This window comes from Chiloscyllium punctatum, chromosome 7, assembly GCF_047496795.1.
Source record: "Chiloscyllium punctatum isolate Juve2018m chromosome 7, sChiPun1.3, whole genome shotgun sequence".
NCBI classification, from domain to species: Eukaryota; Metazoa; Chordata; class Chondrichthyes; order Orectolobiformes; family Hemiscylliidae; genus Chiloscyllium; species Chiloscyllium punctatum.
Window position 1 is genome coordinate 115,303,267 of NC_092745.1, and position 20,645 is coordinate 115,323,911.

Consider the following 20,645-nt stretch of genomic DNA (forward strand, 5'->3'; position numbering starts at 1 on the left):
GGATAAAGACATCTCAAGGCTGAGAGATATAGGGAGAGAATTCAGAACTTATAGCCCTAACATCTAAAAACACACCAATGAATGATGGAGTGCTCAAGAATGAAAGGAATGCAGATATGTTGGAGAGTTGTGATGCTGGATGAGATTATGATAAAGTAGGGCAAGATCAAACGAGTTTTTGGAAACAGGCGTTTTAAAACCAGCATTACTGGATTGAGAATCGTAGTTAGTCATCGAGCATGGGGAAACAGATAAATGATGCCAGTTAAGACATGAGTTTTGGATGATTTCAAAAGCAAAAACCTGAGAGATTATTCAAAACCATGTTGGAATAGCTTCAGATGAGGTCTAACAGAAGCGTGAATCGTGGGGTTTTCTGCAGAGGTTGGGCAGTGAGTGGTGCTACAGAGATGAGAGTTCTGATACTGTGGTCATGTGGCTGAGAGTTCATTGTGGGGTTGAATGTGATACGAGAGGCTGCAGGCTGTTTCAGTCTCAGTGGTTGGGAAGAGGAATGAAGTTATTAGCTGATGAAGGTATTTGGGACAGACACTGAACACAATATTCTTTGTCTTTCTCCGTATTTAGTTGGATCAAATTACTGCTCAGTACTGCATGTTGAACAAGTAGTCTGACAATTTTGTGGTGAGGTAGAGCTTTGTGCCGTCAGCCTACTTGTGGAGCCTGATGCTGTTTTCAGATGGTGTTCCCATGGAGCAGAAATATGTATGGTACAGGGATGAATCCTTTGCAGTCAACCAGAAATAACATGGTGGGAGTGGGAAGAGAAGCAATTTCAAGTGCTGTCCGCCCCCTCTTTCCCCCCCCCCCCCCCCAACCCAACCCCCGCAGGAAAACAATGGAGAAGGATGGTGTGGTCAACTGTGCTAAAAGCAACCATCAGATCAAAAGGGAGGAAGAATAGAAGTTACCATTAACATAATCATCAATGTTGTCATTTATAACCTTTGTCACTGTTGCAGGAGCAAAAACCTGACTGACTGATTCCTGCAAGTTCAATGCTCTGTAGCCCTGAGGTGTGCAGTAGTAAATAGTGGTGGATAATTAAACAACTAACTACAGCAACTGACGTTTCAAATATCCCCATCCTGAGTGATAAGGTACCAAGAAATCAGTGCAACAGAAAGGCTGAAGCAATTGTTGCCTTCAGCCAGAATTGCCGAGTACGTGACTCACCTCTGCCTTCTTCTTGAGGTCCCAAGCATATTATCTGCTTTGATTTACTCCACATAATATCAAGAAATGGCTAAGTATGCTGGATACTGCAACGGCTCAAGGCCTTGGTAGTATTCAGCAATTATACTGAAGAATTGTGTTCTAGAGTGCATTCTAACTGTATCCCTAGCAAAGATATTCCAGTGTAACTTACAACAGTGACGAATGTTGACAATGTAAAAAATTGTCTAAGTGTGTCCTGTCCTCAAAAACAGGAAGAATGCAATATGACTTCCTTCGATCATCACCACAGTGATGGAATGTGTTTGACATTGCAGTCAAATAGAAATTAAAAAGATTTGGTTCCTGTCAGCTTCTCACCTCATCACAACTTTGATCCAAAAATAAAAGAAGAGCTGAAATGAAGAACATCAAGGTAGGATTTGGCCGTTTGGTGTCAACAATCCCAGATAAAATTGTCAGTGGGAATTGGACAAACTCTCCACTAGTTGGAGTCATAACCTTGCAAAAAGTCATTAATGGCTGCTGGAGGCTTGTCATCATCATCTAGGACATTCCTCAGGTATTGTTCAGAGTAGTGTCCAAGTCCAAGCTATCCTCTACAGCTTAATTTATTAACTTCCCTGAATCCTAAGTTAAGAAGTGGAGATGTTTGCACATGATCCCAATGTTTGGTATATTTGCAACACCTGATTCTGAAGCAGTCCATTGTCACTTGATCAAACACTTGGACAGCATTTGGGCTTGGGCTGATAGTGGGAGTTTGCATTCATGCCACACAAATTCCAGGCAGTGACATCTCTAATAAGAGAGAATCCAATCATCTCCCTTTGACATTCAGTGGCTTTGCTGGGAGGTTATCATTAACCAGGCACTTGGCAGGACCAGACACGCAAGTGCAAGAGCAAGTCCGAGGTTGGGAAACCAGTCTTGTCACCCCATTGCTTGTCTTTCTCTACAAGACTCAAATCAGAAACAAATCACTTTCCACTTGCCTCAAACAGTACTAAAAAAGGACAGCACTGTCAAGGATAATGCTATCCACTCAATCACCACCCCATCCACCACCTTAAACATTTACTCTCTCCATCATTATGGACAGTGGCAGAAGCATCTACTATATATGGGTATAGTTAATTGAGTCGGGCAAAAGATCTGGTTGATGGAGTCTAGAGTAGGAAATGAGAAGTTCTTTTTTGCAGGAAGTCAAAACGCAGAGCATAGTGGGTGGCACAGTGGTTAGCACTGCTGCCTCACAGCGCCAGAGACCCGGGTTCAATTCCCGCCTTAGGCGACTGTCTGTGTGGAGTTTGCACATTCTCCCTGTGTCTGCGTGGGTTTCCTCCGGGTGCTCCGGTTTCCTCCCACAGTCCAAAAATGTGCAGGTCAGGTGAATTGGCCATGCTAAATTGCCCGTAGTGTTAGGTAAGGGGTAAATGGAGGGGTATGGGTGGGTTGCGCTTCGGCGGGTTGGTATGGACTTGTTGGGCCGAAGGGCCTGTTTCCACGCTGTAAGTAACCTAATCTAGTAATCTAATCTATTTAAATGGAAAACTACAGAATTCCAAGATGCAGAGAATTCTAAGTGTTCTAGTGTGTCAATCACAAAAAATTGGCATTCGAGGGCAGCAAATAATTAGGAAGATTAGTGGAATGCCATCCTTTATTCTGAGAAAATTGAACATAGATGCAAGGATCTTATGCTTCAGTAATGGAGGGCATGGTGAGACCATATGGTGATGCGGTGTACAGTTTTGGTCTCCTTACTTTAATAAGGATGTAAGTACATTGGAGATGGTATAGAAGACGTCACGAGATTAAAGGCGAAATACCGCAGTTGCTGGAAATCTGAAACCAACACAACCGGTTAGTTTAGATTAGATTCCCAACAGTGTGGAAACAGGCCATTCAGTTCAACCCTCCGAAGAGTAACCCACCCTCTAAGTGTTCAACCCTCTCCCCGAAGAGTAACCCATTTCCCCTCTAATGCACCTAACACTATGGGTGATTTAACATGACCCCAATTCACCTGACCTGCGCATCTTGGCAACTGTAGGGGGAAACCGGAGCACCTGGGGGCAACTCACACAGACACTGGGAGAATGTGCAAACTCCACACAGTCGCCCAAGGCTGGAATCGAACCTGGGATCCTGGTGCTGTGAGACAGCAGTGCTAAATACTGAGCCATCATGCCTGTGAATAACTTTCTTAATAACAATTCTGTAAAGTATATGATCCAGAAAACTTACTAAGACAAGCCATGTTTTCTTGGTTTTGAAAAGAAAAATAAACTTTACCATCTATATAGTCTGCAATACAATCAATGAAGTGCAGAAACTGCACTCAAGCACTCACTGACAGCATAACCTCAGGTCTTTACCAACAGCCAATGTCATCAAGCCAATTCTGCTCCTGGAGTTATCACTCAGTGCTACAATCTCATGCAATTATATCAAGCAAATACTGTTTATGCAGTTTTTTGAATACCACTATTAATTGTCCTGAATGATTGAGTCTAAAAGTGTGGTGCTGGAAAAGCACAACAAGCCAGGCAGTATCCGAGGAGCAGAATCTGCAGCATCTGAGGGAAACAGAGTTAATGTTTCTAGTGTGGTATGAAGTCTTCATTCCAATGAAGAGTCATACCTGCCGAGTTTACTATACTGATACCTGGAATAAGTAGGTTACCTTAGAGTAAAGGTTGGACAGATTGAGGTTGATTCTCCTGGAGTTTTGAAGAGAATTGATTTGATTGAAGTATATAAAATCCTGAATGATTTTGACGAGTTGGAGGTGGACAGAATATTTCCTCTTGAGGATCAGTCCAGATTCGAGTGTTGTATTTAAAAATTGGGGTTTCCCTTTTAGGGCAGAGATGAAAATAATTTTCTTTTGAGGCCTGTGCGACTTTGGAACTATGCTTCAGGACATGGTAGAGACAGGATCATTGAATAATTTTAAGACGGAGTGTCAGGAGATTTTTGTTAGTCAAGGGAATCAAAGGTTACTGGGATTTGGTAGATGGGAATGTGCAATTCAAAACAAGTAGATCAGCCATAATATTAGTGAATAGTGGAGTAAGCTTGAATTGGCAAATAGCCTATTTTTATTCCTAATTTATACGATTTTACATGCAAGATATACTGGAGCCACTCACCAAGGCTTAGTCATAGAGATGTACAACATGTAAACAGATCCTTCAGTCCAACCCGTCCATGCCGACCAGATATCCCAACCCAATCTAGTCCCATCTGCCAGCACCCTGCCCATATCCCTCCAAACCCTTCCTATTCATAAACCCATCCAAATGCCTCTTAGATGTTGCAATTGTACCAGCCTCCACCACCACCTCTGGCAGCTCATTACATACACTTACCACGGCACTTGACAAACCAGTGATTTCGAACAACCAGGCTTTATGCAGCAGGTATGTGGGAGCACCACCTCCTGAAAGTTCCCTTCTAAGCAAATGCCATCCTGGCTGGAACTATTTCAAATTTTCCTTCATTGTTGCTGCGTCATAATCCTGGAATTCCCTATTTAACTGCACTGTGAAAAGACTTGCAGGAAATGGACTGTTGCTGTTATGAGAACCTGGCTCACCACATCTTCTCAAATACAATCAGAATACATTGTAAATGCTGGCCATGTCAGATTTGCCCAGATTCTGTGAAATAAAAAAGATTTAAAAAGACCAGTAAGAGCTGATGACTCATTTAACACTTCAGGAGAGGAAAGGGAGGTGAGCAACAGTTTACAAACATTGGAGTCCTTGAGAGTTGTTTTGGTTTAAGGGGAGGGGATGGCAATGGCAGATTTGAAGTTGAGGGTTACAGAACCTGAAGAGTGTTAACAATATTAGCAAATATCATAGCTAGGATTAGATATTCAGTTGTTAGAATGTTGTCCCAACTGATGATATTCTTAGATAAGACTGATCCCTATCAAGAACCTGGTTTGATGGATTGCAATTTTTAATATTAACAAAGTGGTCCCTCACTAAAACATAAGCATGCATTGCTGTTGATTTTTCTTAAACTTTAGTAAGACTAAAATTTTATTAGAAAAGCGATGTGGATAATTTAAAAATAACCCAATCAATCTAATTATAATACAAATTCAAAGATTTTGAACACTCAGTAAAAATATAATCCTATTCTTCCCAAAACACTCCCTTGTAATTTGTAAAGAAACAAAACCAGCATTTGTATAGTCCCAAAACACACCCGGTATTGTTCTCAAAACACCATTCATATAATACCCTATTAGTATCCCTGCATGTAACACCTTGGTAAGTTTTAAGTTACTTCAGGATTTGATTTTTAAACTGGAACTGTCATACTTTTTCCTGAAGCTATGCTGCATCTGAGCTTCACTGCACTTACTTAAATAATCGCTTCTGTGCTTTATATGGTCTGGAACCAATGCTAGCTATTCACTAAGAATGTAACTATATATATCCTCCTTTAACAAGAGCATTACTCGACACAGCCATCCTGTCCAAGATTTGGAGATGCCAGTGTTGGACTGGGTGTACAAAGTTAAAAATCTCACAACATCAGGTTATAGTCCAACAGGTTTATTTGCAAGTACTAGCTTTTGGAGCACTGCTTCCTCACAACAATCTGACAAACCTGTCAACACCTATTTCCTGACTACGTAGTTGGCTGTTTAGTTTGCGTTCATAGTCACATACATTGTTTTGATTGAGAGGAACTGGGTGCATTGTTGAAATCCATGACATTTAATATTGCACAGTACGTGAGATACTCTTGTTTAATCTATAGGGTTTATTTTTAATCTGTGATTTAAATGAATGCATTTGCCATTGTTTTCCTGATTGTGGCCAATGCGGGGAAATCACAATTGCTGTTTCAACCAGTTTGTTTTGTTGGTTTTCTGTTGTAATGTCAGCTATTTAATATTTAAGAGGAACTCTGTTGTGCCAAGTTTGTATCTGAAGCATTCTTGAGGGTGATAATTAGGAAATAAGAATCGAAAATCTGCATGAAGTTGCAACTGGCATTGTAATGTTTTTAAAACCGAGGGGTTTAAAGATGTAGACTCATAGTGTGTGCACAGGGTGATGGTGTAGAAGTGTTGTGGAGATGCCAGAGTTGGACGAGGGTGTACAAAGTTAAAAATCACACAACACCAGGTTTACAGTATTTGGAAATACTGGCTTTCAGACCGCTGCTCCTCCATCAGGTAGCTAGTGGGGCAGGATTATAAGTCACAGAATTTAAAGCACAAGATCATTGTGTCATGCAACTGATACAGTGTATTGAACAAACAGCAGTCTAGGTTTTGTTCAATATACCATATCAGTTGCGTGACACTAATGTTGCTCGATAAATCCTGTGTCAGGATGATCCTGCCCCACGAGCTACCTGAAAAAGGAGCAGCAGTCTGAAAGCAGATACTTCCAAATAAACCTCTTGGACTATAACCTGGTGTTAAGTGATTTTTTTTTAAATGTTGTAGAAGTGGGAAGAGGAGCCATTGCCCTGGTTACAACTGGGCAGACAAGTACCAAATGTGAAGCCCTACCCAACTGGACGTTGGTAGAGAGGCATTGGAAAAGAATGGAATAGTCAATCAATTAAAGGCTGCAGACAGGTTAATAAAGGCTATATATTTCTTGTCTCTTCGAAGTTTCCTTCACTTAAATTTACGTTAAATTTGCGTGTTTTTGACTCTCCTTATCCGCTCAAAGTTGGTGTCCAGTTCTATCATGATATGATCGTTTTTCAGAACATGGTCCTCTGTTCCTGACTTGGTTTGCCACTTGTCATTTAATCCAGTGTGGCCACTTTTGTTTGGCAAAATTCTGCATTGCTCCTTCTGAAGGACTAACTAGATCGGTCTTCCAAAGAGCGGGCTCAGAATCTGTGAAATGAATGGCATCTTGTATCACTCGTGGGATTTTAGAGTCCCATCTCTCAGTTTGCACTGAAAAGATGAAGGCAATGAAGTTAGCAGTTAGTGGGAGCCATTCTTCTGTGCTTGAAAGAATGTATGGAGGTATTAAGCACATTAGTTGAAACACCATCAGGAACTGAACTGATTTCAAGATCTGGCAATATCATAGAAACTGGTTCTGCTCAGAGGGGACATTTTGGAACAAATGTAAACAATCAATCTGTGTCTGTCTCAACAATTGATTGTATCATTAAAAGGTGATTTTGACATAAGGGTTCTGCATAGATTGTGTCTGATGGAGAACTTGGGGACAGTCTGTCCCACAGTCACCACAGTTGTCATCAGAGTTTGCAGTGGTAAAATATGGTAGGGGGTGGGCATAGTGTTAGCTATTGTCATCTTGGCAAATCTGTTGCGATCAGGATCGATTCCTTCATTCCAGTTTAGTGAGTTCTGAGGTGGCTGATCAGTCCAATGCATGTTGCAGTCAGGGCAGATTTTACTTGAAGTTTTGATAGATGGTTTTTTGGGGGTTTGTGAGCACATCCCAAAAAGTTTAAACTTTGTCTCTGCATTTTCCTGACAGTCTCTCTGTTTTTTGTGCCTTCTTGGATGAGCCTTTTCCATTTTGGTTGGACAAGAATCCTTTGAATTGATAGAGATGTTTAGTGTCTTCAGCGATGTTTTGAGGAGTTGGGAGGTTCCTGCAGCAAATATGTTTCGACTGGAGCATTTGCTTTGGTTAGCTGAGCTATGCTTTAGGTTCCTGACTCATTAAACTTACTACACCGTAACTAAATTGATGCACTAGAACGTGATGGTGTGCATAAATATACACCATGAGATGGGATAGTAAGTCAGTTGGACCAATGTCTAATTGACCATGTACATTGTCATATGTTAGATTGCAGTAAATTCCTGTTAATTTTTGGCAGCTTTTACAGAGGCAAATGCGGGCATGGGAATTTAGGATGGAAATGGTTGCCATGTATAAATGTAAAGTTTTTCATGTCAGGAGAAGAATCACTGCGAAGTTTAGAACAATTCAAAGCCAGGAAGCAGCATTTATCAAGCAAGTCTATTTCTTAACATAACTGGTTTGCAAATTCAATTACTTCAGAAAATATGCAGGTTAGGTGAATTGGCCATGCTAAATTACCCATAGTGTAGGTTATAAGTCAGGGGTAAATATAGGGTGGGGGAAGTGGGTCTGGGTTGGCTACTGTTTGGAGGGTCGGTGTGGACTTATTGGGCTGAAGGGTCTGTTTCCACACAGGAGGAATTCTAATTTATTACTAATTAAGCTGATAGCAGATATTTTGAATCAACTTGGGCAGTCATGTTATGACAGGTGGGACTGAAACCCAGGTCTTCTGGCCCAGAGGTAGGGGCTTTACCACTGCACTGCAAGCCTCGATACACTCGACTGGAGTTGATGTGCATATTGTGTTGAAACCTGGGATTTTACAAGGGACCTTCAGATCTTGAGTCAAATGCTCAACCCAGCTGAGCTATTTTGTCTGCTTAGCTGATGGCATGCTGTATAATCTTATCATAAACTTTTCTCATCAGGTGGCGACAGACAAGGTTGCAGAGAAATTGAGTTCTACTCTCTCATGGGTGAAGAGCACAGTGTCTCACACCGTCAGTCAAATGGCTAGCCAGGTGGCAAGCCCATCCGCTTCACTGCACACTACATCTTCTTCAACAACACTGTCTACACCAGCACTTTCACCAGGATCACCAACCACGCTCAGTCCTGATGACTTGGAGCTCCTAGCTAAGCTAGAAGAACAGAACAGGTCAGTTCAGTTTTGATCCTTGTATTCAAGGTTTTTGTAAGTTAAATAGTTGTATGGAGAAAATTAAGATAAGCTGATGGATTTTTGCTTATCATTGTGATGTTTACACCACCCATGCCCTTCACCTATTCCAAGATTTTCATTTCCCCTGCCCCCAACGTCTCATCTTCACCATGGACATCCAGTCCCTGTAAACATCGATCTGCCACAATGAAGATCTCCAAATCCTCCGTTTCTTCCCCTCATGCCATCCCAACCAGTACCCTTCCATGAGGAGGTTGAACAGTTAATCAACTTTACCAACACCTTCCACCCCGACCTCAAGTTCACCTGAATCAAGTTGGCAACCTCCCTCCCCTTCCTGGACCTCTCCATCACAGTCTCTGGTGGCTGACTAACCACAGATATATGCTACAATCCAACCAACTCCCACAGCTACCTAGACTACACCTCAACCCACCCCACCTCCTCTAAGAACGCCATCCTTTATTCCCAATTCCTCCGTCTCTGCTACATCTGTTCCCAGGATGACCAATTCCACCTCAGTCCCAGATGGCCTCCTTCTTCCACAATTGACCCTCCCCACATGTTGACAAGGCCCTCCATTGCATCTACTTGATCGACGGACTTGAACCCCACCCTTCCCAATGCAACAAGGACAGCACCCCCCCGGCCTCACCTTCCAATCCACTAAGCTCTGCAAACTTCCACCATCTCCAAACGGACCCCACCAGCAGAGATGTATTTCCCTCCCCACCCCTGTCAGCATTCTGTTAAGACCATTCCCTCCACGACACTCTTGTCAGGTCCACACCCCCACCAGCCCACACCCAAATCCTGGCACCTTTCCCTGCCACCACAGGAAGTGCAAAACCTGCGCCCACACCAATCCCATCACCTCCATCCAAGACCCCAAGGGATCCTTCCACATCTGTCAGAAATTCACCTGCACCTCTACCAATGTCATCTACTGCATCCATTGCACCTGGTGTGGTCTCCTGTACATCGGGGAGACAGGACGCCTTCTTGTGGATTGTCCCAGAGAACATTTCTGGGACACCCGCACCCACCAGCTCCACCACCCTGTGGCTGGACACTTCAACTCTCCCTCCCACTCCGTCAAGGTCATGCAGGTCCTGGGCCGCCACTACCGCCAAACCATTGGCACCCAATGCCTGGAGGAGGAACGCCTCATAATCTGTCTAGGGACCCTGCAACCACATGGGATAAATGTGGATTTTAACAACTTGATTTCCCTTCCCCCCCCCCCCCCCATATTATCCCAGTCTTAAGCCTCCAAGTCAGCACCATCCTCTAGACCCATCCATCACTGCCCCCTCTGTTCTATTACTGTGTCCCTCACCTTCGCCTACCTATCACAATCTCAGCTACCTACCTGCAACCCCACCCCTTCTCATTTGTCTCTCAGCCCTGACCCGCAAGCCTCATTCCTGATGAAGGGCTTGGGCTGATTCTCCGCCCCTCATATTCTACCTGACCGGCCGAAATTTTCCAGCACCATACTCTGGACTCCTCCCTGATGTTTACTTCTCACTACTTTAATTTGAACTCATCAGTTTTGCCCACTGCCTGGTATGAAGAAATGAATACTAGTGAGTTTTGAGAAGATTTGTAGCTCAGGTTGACATTCTGGATGTAGGTTTGCTTGCTGAGCTGGCAGGTACATTTTCAGATGTTTCGTCACCCTACTAGGTAACATCTTCAGTGAGCCTCCGGATGAAACACTGCTGATTCCTGCTTTCTATTTATATGTTTGGGTTTCCTTGGGTCTGTGTCATTTCCTGTGGCGATGTCATTTCCTGGAGTAACTACTTTCCTACGGTGATGTCATTTCCTGTTCTTCTTCTCGGCGGAGTGGTAAATTGGTTCCAAGTCAATGTGTTTGTTGATAGAGTTCTGTTTGGAATGCCATGCTTCTAGGAATTCTCGTGTGTGTCTCTGTTTGGCTTGGCCTAGGATGGATGTGTTGTCCCAGTCGAAGGGGTGCCCTTCCTCATCTGTATGTAAGGATACTAGTGAGAGAGAGGGTCATGTCGTTTTGTGGCTAGTTGATGTTCATGTGTCCTGGTGACTAGTTTTCTGTCTGTTTATCCAGTGTAGTGTTTGTTGGTCCTTGCACAGTATTTTGTAAATGACATTAGTTTTGCTTGTTGTTTGTTTAGGGTCCTTCAAGTTCATTAGCTGCTGTTTTAGTGTGTTGGTGGGTTCGTGGGCTACCATGATGCTAAAGGGTCTCAATAGTCTGGCAGTCATTTCCGAGATGCCTTGATGTAGGGGAGAGTGGTTAGGATTTCTGGATGTGTTTTGTCTGCTTGTTTGGGTTTGTTGCTGAGAAATCTGCAGACTGTGTTCATTGGGTACATGGTATAGGTGATTTTCCTCTGCTGTTTGTAGTTCCTCTGTGCTGCAGAATGTGGTGGCTCGTTGGAATAATGTTCTGATGCAGCTTCATTTGTGGATGTTGGAGTGATTGCTTCGTAGTTCAATATTTGTGTTGTTTTCCTGTAGACGCTGGATGGAAATTCCCCATTGGCTGTTCGCTCTACTGTGATATCTAGGAATGGATTTTTGTTGTTGTTTTCCTCTTTAGTGAATTTTGCGCCAGTAAGGGCATTATTGATGGTCTTGAAGGTTTCCTCTAATTTGTTTCGTTTAGTGATGACAAAGATGTCATCCACGTAGCGGACCCAAAGTTTGGGTTGGATGAGCTATTTGTTTGAGTCTCTGCATTACTGTCTCTGCTAAGAACCCTGATATCGGAGATCCCATGGGTGTTCCATTGATTTGTCCGTCGGTTTTGTTGTTGAAGGAGAAGTGGGTGGTAAGGCATAGGTCAACTAGCTTGACGATACTGTCCTTGCTGATGAAGTTGGTAGTGTTTGGTGTATGTATCTTTGGGTCTTCTAATAGTGTAGTCAGTGTTTCCTTGGCCAGGTGATGTTGATTGATGTGAACAGAGCTGTTAAATCAAAGGAGACCATTATTTCATTCTCGTCTATCTATGTGTCTTTGCTTTTCATGAATTCTTGGGTGGAGTGGATGGGATTGGCATGAGTCTTCTACTAAGTCATTTACAAAATACTGTACAAGGACAGTAATAAACACTACATTGGACAAACAGGCAGAAAACTAGCCACCAGGATACATGAACATCAACTAGCCACAAAACGACATGACCCTGTCTCACGAGTATTCTTATATATAGATGAGGAAGGACACCACTTCAACTGGGACAACACATCCATCCTCGGACAAGCCAAACAGACACCACGAGGATTCCTAGAAGTAGGGCATTCCAACCGGAACTCTTATCAACGAACACATTGACCTGGACCTGATTTATACACTCCTAACACCATAAAAGGAACCGGAAGTGGCATCACCATTGGAAATTACATCACCAACCCAAGGAACCACATAGAAAGCAGGAATCATCAGCAGTGCTTCGTCCAGAGATTCACTGAAGATGTTACCTAGTAGGGTGATGAAACGTCTGAAAATGAACCTTGCACCTCAGCGAGCAAACCTACATCCAGAAATTAATACTGTACATGTATTACTATTGGACCAACTTGGTAGTTGCATTCACGCTGAGCATTATTACCCTCTGTTACGTATTACTCACTGGACAATGAAATGTAAAGTGTCTGGAAACTATAACAATATAGTTTTACATATATAGTTAATAAGGAGTGTAATTTAAATGGTTTGTGTCCTTGGGACATATGAAAAACTTCATTTATTTTTGCTTAGCTTGCAATTTCATCTGCAGGGCGATTCTTCAGGAAAATTCAAATTTTCTGATTTAGCATTGGAATTTTAGGATTACAAAGAATTGCTTGGAAGCATAAACATAGAAATGTGGAAAGTAGGAATAGGCCATTCGACCCTTTTGTGCCTGCTCCAACATTCGTTATGGTCATGGCTGATCTTCCAACTCAGTAGCCTTTTCCCACTTTCCCCCACCCCTATCCTTTGATCCCTTTGGCTTCAAGTGCTGTATCCAATTCCTTCTTGAAATCGGACACTGTTTTGGCCCTGACTGCTTTCTGTGGTAGTGAATTCCCTAGGCTATGCACTTTCTGGTTGAAGAAATTTCTCCTTATCTCAGTCCTAAATCGTAATCCCTGGTTCTGGACTCCTACTGTTGGGAAAGTCCTTCCTGAATCTACCCTATTTACTCCTTTTAGAAATGTATAGGTTTCAAATGAAATCCTCTCTCCCCCCCCCCCCCCCCCCCCCCTCCCCCATTCTTCTGAACTCCAGTGAATGTAATCGTAACCAATTTTACCCTTCCTCATGTCCATCCCGCCATGCCAGGAATTAGTCTGTAAGCTTTCACTGCATTCTCTCCATAGCGAGAACATCCTTCTTCAGATAAGGAGACGAAAACTGTGCACAATACTCCATGTGTGGTTTTGCCAAGGCTTTGTATGATTGCACGAGACATACCTGTTCCAGTAGTCTAACCCTATCGCTACAAAGGCCAGTGCATCAATTGCTTTCTTAACTGCCTGCGTGCTTGCCTTCAGCGACTGGTGGACAACGACACCTAGGTCTCGATGTAGATTTCCTTCCCTCAATTTCTAGTCATTCAGATAAGTGTGCGCTTTCCTGTCTCTGCTACCAAATGGGATAACATCGCATTTATGCACATTATATAACTCCTGCTATGCATTTGCCCAATTAGTCAGCTTGTCCAAATCACACTGAAACATCTCTGCATCCTCCTCACAGCTCATCCTCTCACCCAGCTTTCTGTCATTTGAAGATTTGGAGGTATTACATTTCCATTATCTTACTCATTGACCAGTATTGTGAATGCTGGGGTCCCAGTAGTGATCCCCACAGTCCCCACTAGTTACTGCCTGCCATATGCCTGAAAAAGACCCATTTGTACCTATTCCATTTCTTGTACACTACTCCCAATCATGTGCTTAAATATTACACACTTCTCTCATCACAAGATCTATTATTAACTGTCATTAACTTGTGAAAAAAATGGCTTTGTTCTCAACATATAATATTGAAACTTTAACTGCTTAATTTTTTTCTCCCATAATTCTCCTGAAGCAGCAATTCACAAAGGCCATAAAGAATTCTATTAACCATGAGTAGTGTTATTATATAATGTGAAGGTGCTGGTGCTGGTGTTGGACTGGGATGGACAAAGTTAAAAATCGCACACCAGGATAGTCTCAGCCAGGACCTTGGGTTCATGTCTCACTACAGGTGATCCCACTACAGTATACACACTCTTCCTCTCACACGGGCATAACAAGCACACATACAAAGTCTACATATTCTCACACTCTCACGGACCCTCATACACATGCTGTCTCTCAAACACAAAGGCATACACCCTTCCACTCACACCCTCTCAAAGGTTTATAATACGCCACGCTCAAGCACACACTCTACCAAGCACATGCAAACGCCCGCATTCGCATGCACACTCTTCTCCCCCTTGCCCCACATGTGCATACACGCACATATAAGTCTATGGGATGAATTTGCATTTGCAGAATTGTATTTGCAGAATTGTATTTGCAGGTACATTGTATTTTTGCTCAAAAAGCGCACAACCTGCAAGCAGTCAATGCAGACAGTCAATCCATGTAACATTTTATAAATTCCTACTTTGGAATAGAACCAGTCTGACTCAAGATTGGGATACAGACAAACTCTAACCTCACACCTTTAATGCATTGTCTGAGCTAAGACGTCACCTTTTTTTATAAAACATACAAGTTATCTTGAGAATGTGCCTTAAAAGAAGTTCTGGCATTTACATGTTAATGAACCGAAACCTGCAACCCCCTCTAAAAGAGGAAAGACTTAACAACAACCTAGGTTTGTTCAATATATCCTTTTAATTGCATGACACAGATATTTTGCAATAAATTCTGTGTCTTATGATCCAACCCCATGAATTACCTGCTGAAGGAGCAGTGCTCCAAAAGCTAGTGCTTCCAGTTAAATTTATTGGACCTGGTGTTGTGATTTTTAACTAATGTTGTTACAATTCAAGGTAGCTTGCAAAGAATTTATTGTTGGGGTGGGTCAGAATTATAATACTAAACAGGCCATTCAGTCAACTAATTTATTGTGTTTATCCTCTGTTGTTATTATATCTGTAGAAGCCCCCAGGAACCTCTCTTAGGTGAAAACATCTGAAATCCTACTTATTTACTCAGGCATAAGACTCCATGATTTAAAACTGAAGAATTTATTATACAAGAGTCAAACAAAACAAATGTCTTAGTTTACCACTGCTGTTGGGTCACAATCCTGGAATTCCCTCCTAAGGGTCAATCTACAGAACATGGACTGCAGTAGTTGAAGAAGGCCGCTCACCACCACCTTTTTGAGGGCAAGGAGTGACGCCAATGTCCCTTGAATGAATTTTTAAAAAAGTTGACTCAGCTGTTTACTTTGCCTGCAGGTTATCAAACTCAGTCACAAAGTCCTTCAAAGCTCTGTCTTTCTCACAAAGAATTTCAGCTCCTTTCCCTTTAATAACTAGCCTGAATCCCAGCTGACGACAACACAGATCGAACCCATGTTGCAAGGACACGATCTTGAAAATAAAATCACTTCAGTTCTACCTGTTATGTTCTGAATGGTGTAGAACAAATGGGGCAGCACGGTGGCTCAGTGGTTAGCACTACTGCCTCACAGCACCGGGGACCTGGGTTCATATCCACCCTTGGGAGACTATTGCCTGGAGTTTGTACATTCTCCCCATGTCTGCGTGGATTTTTCCAGGTGCTCTGGTTTCCTCCCACAATCTAAAGATGTGCAGATTGGCCATGCTAAATTGCCATGGTGTCCAGGGATGCGTAGGTTAGGTGAATTAGCCATGCTGGATTGCCCACCCTGTTCAGGGATGTGTAGGATAGGTGAATTAGCCATGGGAAATGCAGGGTTACAGGTATAGGGTAGGGAGGGGAGTCTGGGTGGGATGCTCTTTGGAGAGTTGGAGTGGACTTATTGGGCCGAATGGCCTGTTTCCACACTCTAGCGATTTTGTGGACCAATGTTATCTTCAAGTAACTCAAACACCTGCAATATCATTGTATGTGCTGGTTCTTAGCTTGGGGATTCTTCAGATTATCTGTACTGCATCACAGAACTTAGCAACTTCTACCCCTGAGCATAGATAGCTTTACGTTCCTCTTATATAGCTTTAACCAGTTTTAGTCCCCTAGAAATTTTGGTTTCCAGTTTCACCTTCTGTTTATGCTTCCTTAGAAAATTGGAGAGTTGGTCTCTGTTTTTGGTATAGAGCTATACAGCATGGAAACAAGCCCTTCAACCCAGTGCGTTCATGCTGATCACGATTTCTAAATTAAGACTACCTTAAAAAAGCTTTCGAACTGATGGATTCCATCATAACATGACTTTCCTCTCATTCCATCAACGTCATCTCAGCATGTCAGTGTCTCTTTCTGTTCCCTTTTCTGCCAATACTTTATTGGTTTCCTTTTGAAGCAGCACATTTCCTGTGACTGGTAGTTGCACATTCTGACAGCACTGAAAAGGAAATATTTCCTAGCTTTCCTCTTTGATTTATTTGTAATTCCTCTACTTAAGGTTCATACTTTTGGATGTTCTACAGTTAGAACCATTCTGTGCACATCTCTCCTGTCCACACCACTTATCATTTAAAAGACTCCTCTATCAGATCTTTTATTATTGAAAAAAGAAAAAGGTACCAGCTTCAATCTTTACCAATAGCTGTAATCTCTCAGTTCTGGTACCATCCTTATAAATTGTTTTTGCATTTTTGTAACCACTTATATGCCCTTTTTATAGTATAGAGACCAGACCTTGTACAGCATTCTTAATTATGCCTGATGCAGGATCTCATGCAGGCTCAATATAACTTCATTACTGTTGAATTCTACAACTCTAGAAAATACACCAATGCTCTTTTTGCATTTTAATTGCTTTGCTGGTCTGTGATGCTTTTAATGATTTATTACTTGTAGTTCGAGCTCTGTTTGCTCTTCTGTCCTGTGCAGTTACTTATTTTTATTGTGTAGATTGTATTTCTATGTTTCTTACCAAAGTACATCACTCTTAAATACATCGTAGTTAAAGTTCTTTTGTCATTGAATGGTTGAGTCTGCGAGTTTCCTGATGTCTTTTAGATATGATGCAGAGCTGGGCTGAGGAGTGGCAGATGGAGTTCAACCCTGTCAAGTGTGAGGTGGTCCATTTTGGAAGGACAAATAAGAATGCGCAATACAGGGTTAACGGTAGGGTTCTTAGTAAGGTGGAGGAGCAGAGGGATCTTGGGGTCTATGTTCATAGATCTTTGAAAGTTGCCACTCAGGTCGATAGAGCTTGTAAGAAGGCCTATGGTGTATTAGCGTTCATTAGCAGAGGGATTGAATTCAAGAGTCGTGAGGTGATGTTGCAGCTGTACAGGACCTCGGTAAGGCCACATTTGGAGTACAGTGTGCAGTTCTGGTTGCCTCACTTTAAGAAAGATGTGGAAACTTTGGAGAGGGTGCAGAGAAGTTTTACCAGGATGTTACCTGGAATGGAGAATAGTTCGTACGAGGATAGGTTGAGAGTTCTCATTGGAACGGTGAAGGATGAGGGGTGACTTGATAGAGGTTTATAAGATGATCAGGGGAATAGATAGAGTAGACAGTCAGAAACTTTTTCCCTGGGTACAACAGAGTGTTACAAGGGGACATAAATTTAAGGTGAAGGGTGGAAGGTATAGGGGAGATGTCAGGGGTAGGTTCTTTACCCAGACAGTGGTGGGGGCATGGAATGCGCTGCCTGTGGGAGTGGCAGAGTCAGAATCATTGGTGACCTTTAAGCGGCAATTGGATAGGTACATGGATAGGTGCTTAAGCTAGGACAAATGTTCGGCACAACATCGTGGGCCGAAGGGCCTGTTCTGTGCTGTATTGTTCTATGTTCTATGTTCTTCAATTATGTTGTATTTTTCCTCAGTGTTAGCTTTGTCTTTGAGTTTAATCGAATGTTCAATTCATTCATATAAATTCTAGCACTAATAATCCTTAAAGCACATAACTTTGTGCTTTCCTTCAACAAGAAAAACTTCCTTTTGTCCCTTCTCTGTTTCTAGACAAGTAGCTCGTCTTGATGGTGGCACAGTCATGTGGAGGGAGAGTCTGATACCCTGACACGTCAACCAAATAAATTTAAATATCATCACAGAAATAAAGGAATTTGAATTTGCATTACAAATAACTCTGGAAATGAAAAGCTAGTGGACAATTCTGCAAAAAAAAACAAAGACCATGAAGTTACTGATTCTTATAAAATCCTAAGTAGATCATACATGTTCTTGAGGGAAGGAACTAACTGTCCATAATTGGTCTAGCCAAATTAAAAGGCTCCAGCTGCATGCAAATAACCTACTAGCAAGCCACTTAGCTGTATCAAACTTAGTCATCTTGGAATGTGCAACACATGCTGGCACTGCTCAGATCCTGAAAATAAATAATAATGGAAACAATTTCTGCAGTATACCGGAGGGAGATAACAACCATAGTAGCAAGCTTGAATTTTGACAAAAGAATTGTTTTATACTGTTTCATGTTTGAATATCTAGTGGTCTTGGTGCCAGAATTTGATGCCAAGGTGTGTGCATCAGTTTGAAACCTTGCGTTCTTTATTTCATTCATTCATGTGATATTGGCATCGCTGGCAAGGCTAGAATTTGTATCCAACAAACTGGGCAAGGACAGCTGACTTCCTTCTGTAGTAATTGTGATGAGGTCAGCCAGGTGGACCACATAGAATATTGGTTCCCTGATTGGGGCTGTTAAACTAGTCCAATTAGGGATACCTGGTTGGCAGATATAAACAGGAGTGTCCCCGCGGGAGCCTGTGCCCCACAACCTGAGCCGCCTCCGGAATTTTAATTTTGTCCCCTTAAGGGATATACAAAGGAAGGCCCTGTATCGACTGCTGCTGCACACCGTCCACCTCTTCTCCCTCATCCACCGTCCGGACACGCCTTGGCGTGCCCATTTGCCACCGGGCGGTGGGGATCCCCAGTGGAGGGCTCTCTACGCGGGAGTCTTCCCCCTTTCTCTCGGGATCTGGGGTGGAGGGTGCTGCACGCGGCAGTCCCCTGCAACCGCAGATTGCGGTGGTTCACGGACTCCCAGCCCAACTGCTTTTTCTGTGGCGCTGTGGAGTCCGTGGACCATGTATATATTGGGTGTGGGTGTTTGCACTCCCTTTTTGATTTTCTCAGAAACCTTCTCCTCTGCTTTTGACTGCACTTCAGTCCCACGCTCCTGATCTTCAGGCACCCGGTACAGAGGAGGGAGGGCAGGTCCGAAGACCTCCTCGTGGCTCTGCTCCTGGGCCTGGCCAAACTGGCCATTAACAGGTCCAGGCAGCGGGCCGTGGAGGGGGTCGTTAGGGCCGACTGCCTGCCCCTCTTCCGTGGTTACGTTAGAGCCCGGGTGTCCTTTGGAGAAGGAGCACGTGGTGTCCACCAACACTCTGGAGTTGTTCAGGGTGAGGTGGGCGCCGCAGGGAGTGGAGTGCATTATTTCCCCCTCCAACTCTATTTTCTTTAGTCCCTACCCTTCCCTTTACTGTTTTGATCACACCGCATTGCCCCTTGATGTGAAGGGAATGCTTGTCACTGGCCACTCGGGTGTTTTCCTATCTTCCTGGGGGTGGAAATTGAATAAAGATTCATGCACCTTGTGTCTTTCACTGTGTCTCACACCTACACACACACACACACACACACACACACACACACACACACACACACACACACACACACACACACTAAAAAAGGGAGTGTCTTTGAAAAAAAAGAAAGAAAAATATTAAAAAATAAACAGGTGTGTCAGAGGTTCTGTTCACTGAGAGCTGGCTGTGTGGAAGCTGGACCAGTACTAGGCATGTGTAAATAAAGGGTGACTTGGTGACAGGATACTGTCCTCTGTGGAGTTATTTCAGTGGAAACGAGGAAAGAAATATGCTCCTGAAGAAGTTTGTTTCAGTCATCTTTGAGTTGGGACAAGCATTTCTGGCATTATGCAATTATTTAGGAAGCTTTTGAAGATTAGCTCTCTATGTGGAAAGCATACATTTTTTTTGGATAAATGAAAAGAAACAAATAATTCTCCTGACAGCATGTGGACCCACAACCTTTTCAATTATTGGGTGCCTGACGTTTTCTGAGGCTAAATACTAAAACCTTTCACGAGTTGACTAATTTAGTTAAGTAATATTAAGACACCAAGCCACCTCAAATTCTGAGACGCTATCAGTTTTATTTGTTCATTCGAGAACCAGCAGAATCCATGATGGGATTTTTGACAAAGTTAGGATGACTGGCAGAGGCATGTGACTTTGTTTTTAACCCTTAATGAGATGCTAAGAGACTGTTTGGTGTGTGGGATTAATGATTAACCATGCAAAAGTGCCTACTAGCTGAAGCCCAACTGCACTTCAAATAAGCACGACAACAGGCTTTATCATTGGAAAATGCAGCAAGTGGAGCATGAGAGTTACAGGGTATGCCAGTGGAAATGGGCATTCTCGTCAGGCTCACTGAGCTTGGTGGTCACCTCTAGAGAGCAGACAATTGCATAGCATCACTCAGGACATATCCTTCATGAGGGATTCTAGGTCAACCCACAGCAAAACCCCAAAACAAAGCCAAATGTCTGTCAAATTGT

General features: G+C 42.9%; 1 protein-coding gene across 5 annotated transcripts in view; it reads left to right on the forward strand.

Moving 5' to 3' along the window:
* The window catches only part of LOC140480072 (ecotropic viral integration site 5 protein homolog), a 266,405-nt gene that overhangs the window by 36,618 nt on the left and 209,142 nt on the right, over positions 1 to 20,645 (forward strand). For 4 of the 5 annotated variants that reach the window (XM_072574675.1, XM_072574674.1, XM_072574677.1 and 1 more), the window contains exon 2: positions 8,693 to 8,922. In XM_072574675.1, the coding sequence (XP_072430776.1) occupies positions 8,774 to 8,922 (149 nt within the window). In that variant the 5' untranslated portion in view covers positions 8,693 to 8,773. Of the gene's footprint in view, positions 1 to 8,692; positions 8,923 to 20,645 lie in introns of those variants that run through there. The other variant, XM_072574679.1, reaches the window with a different exon arrangement.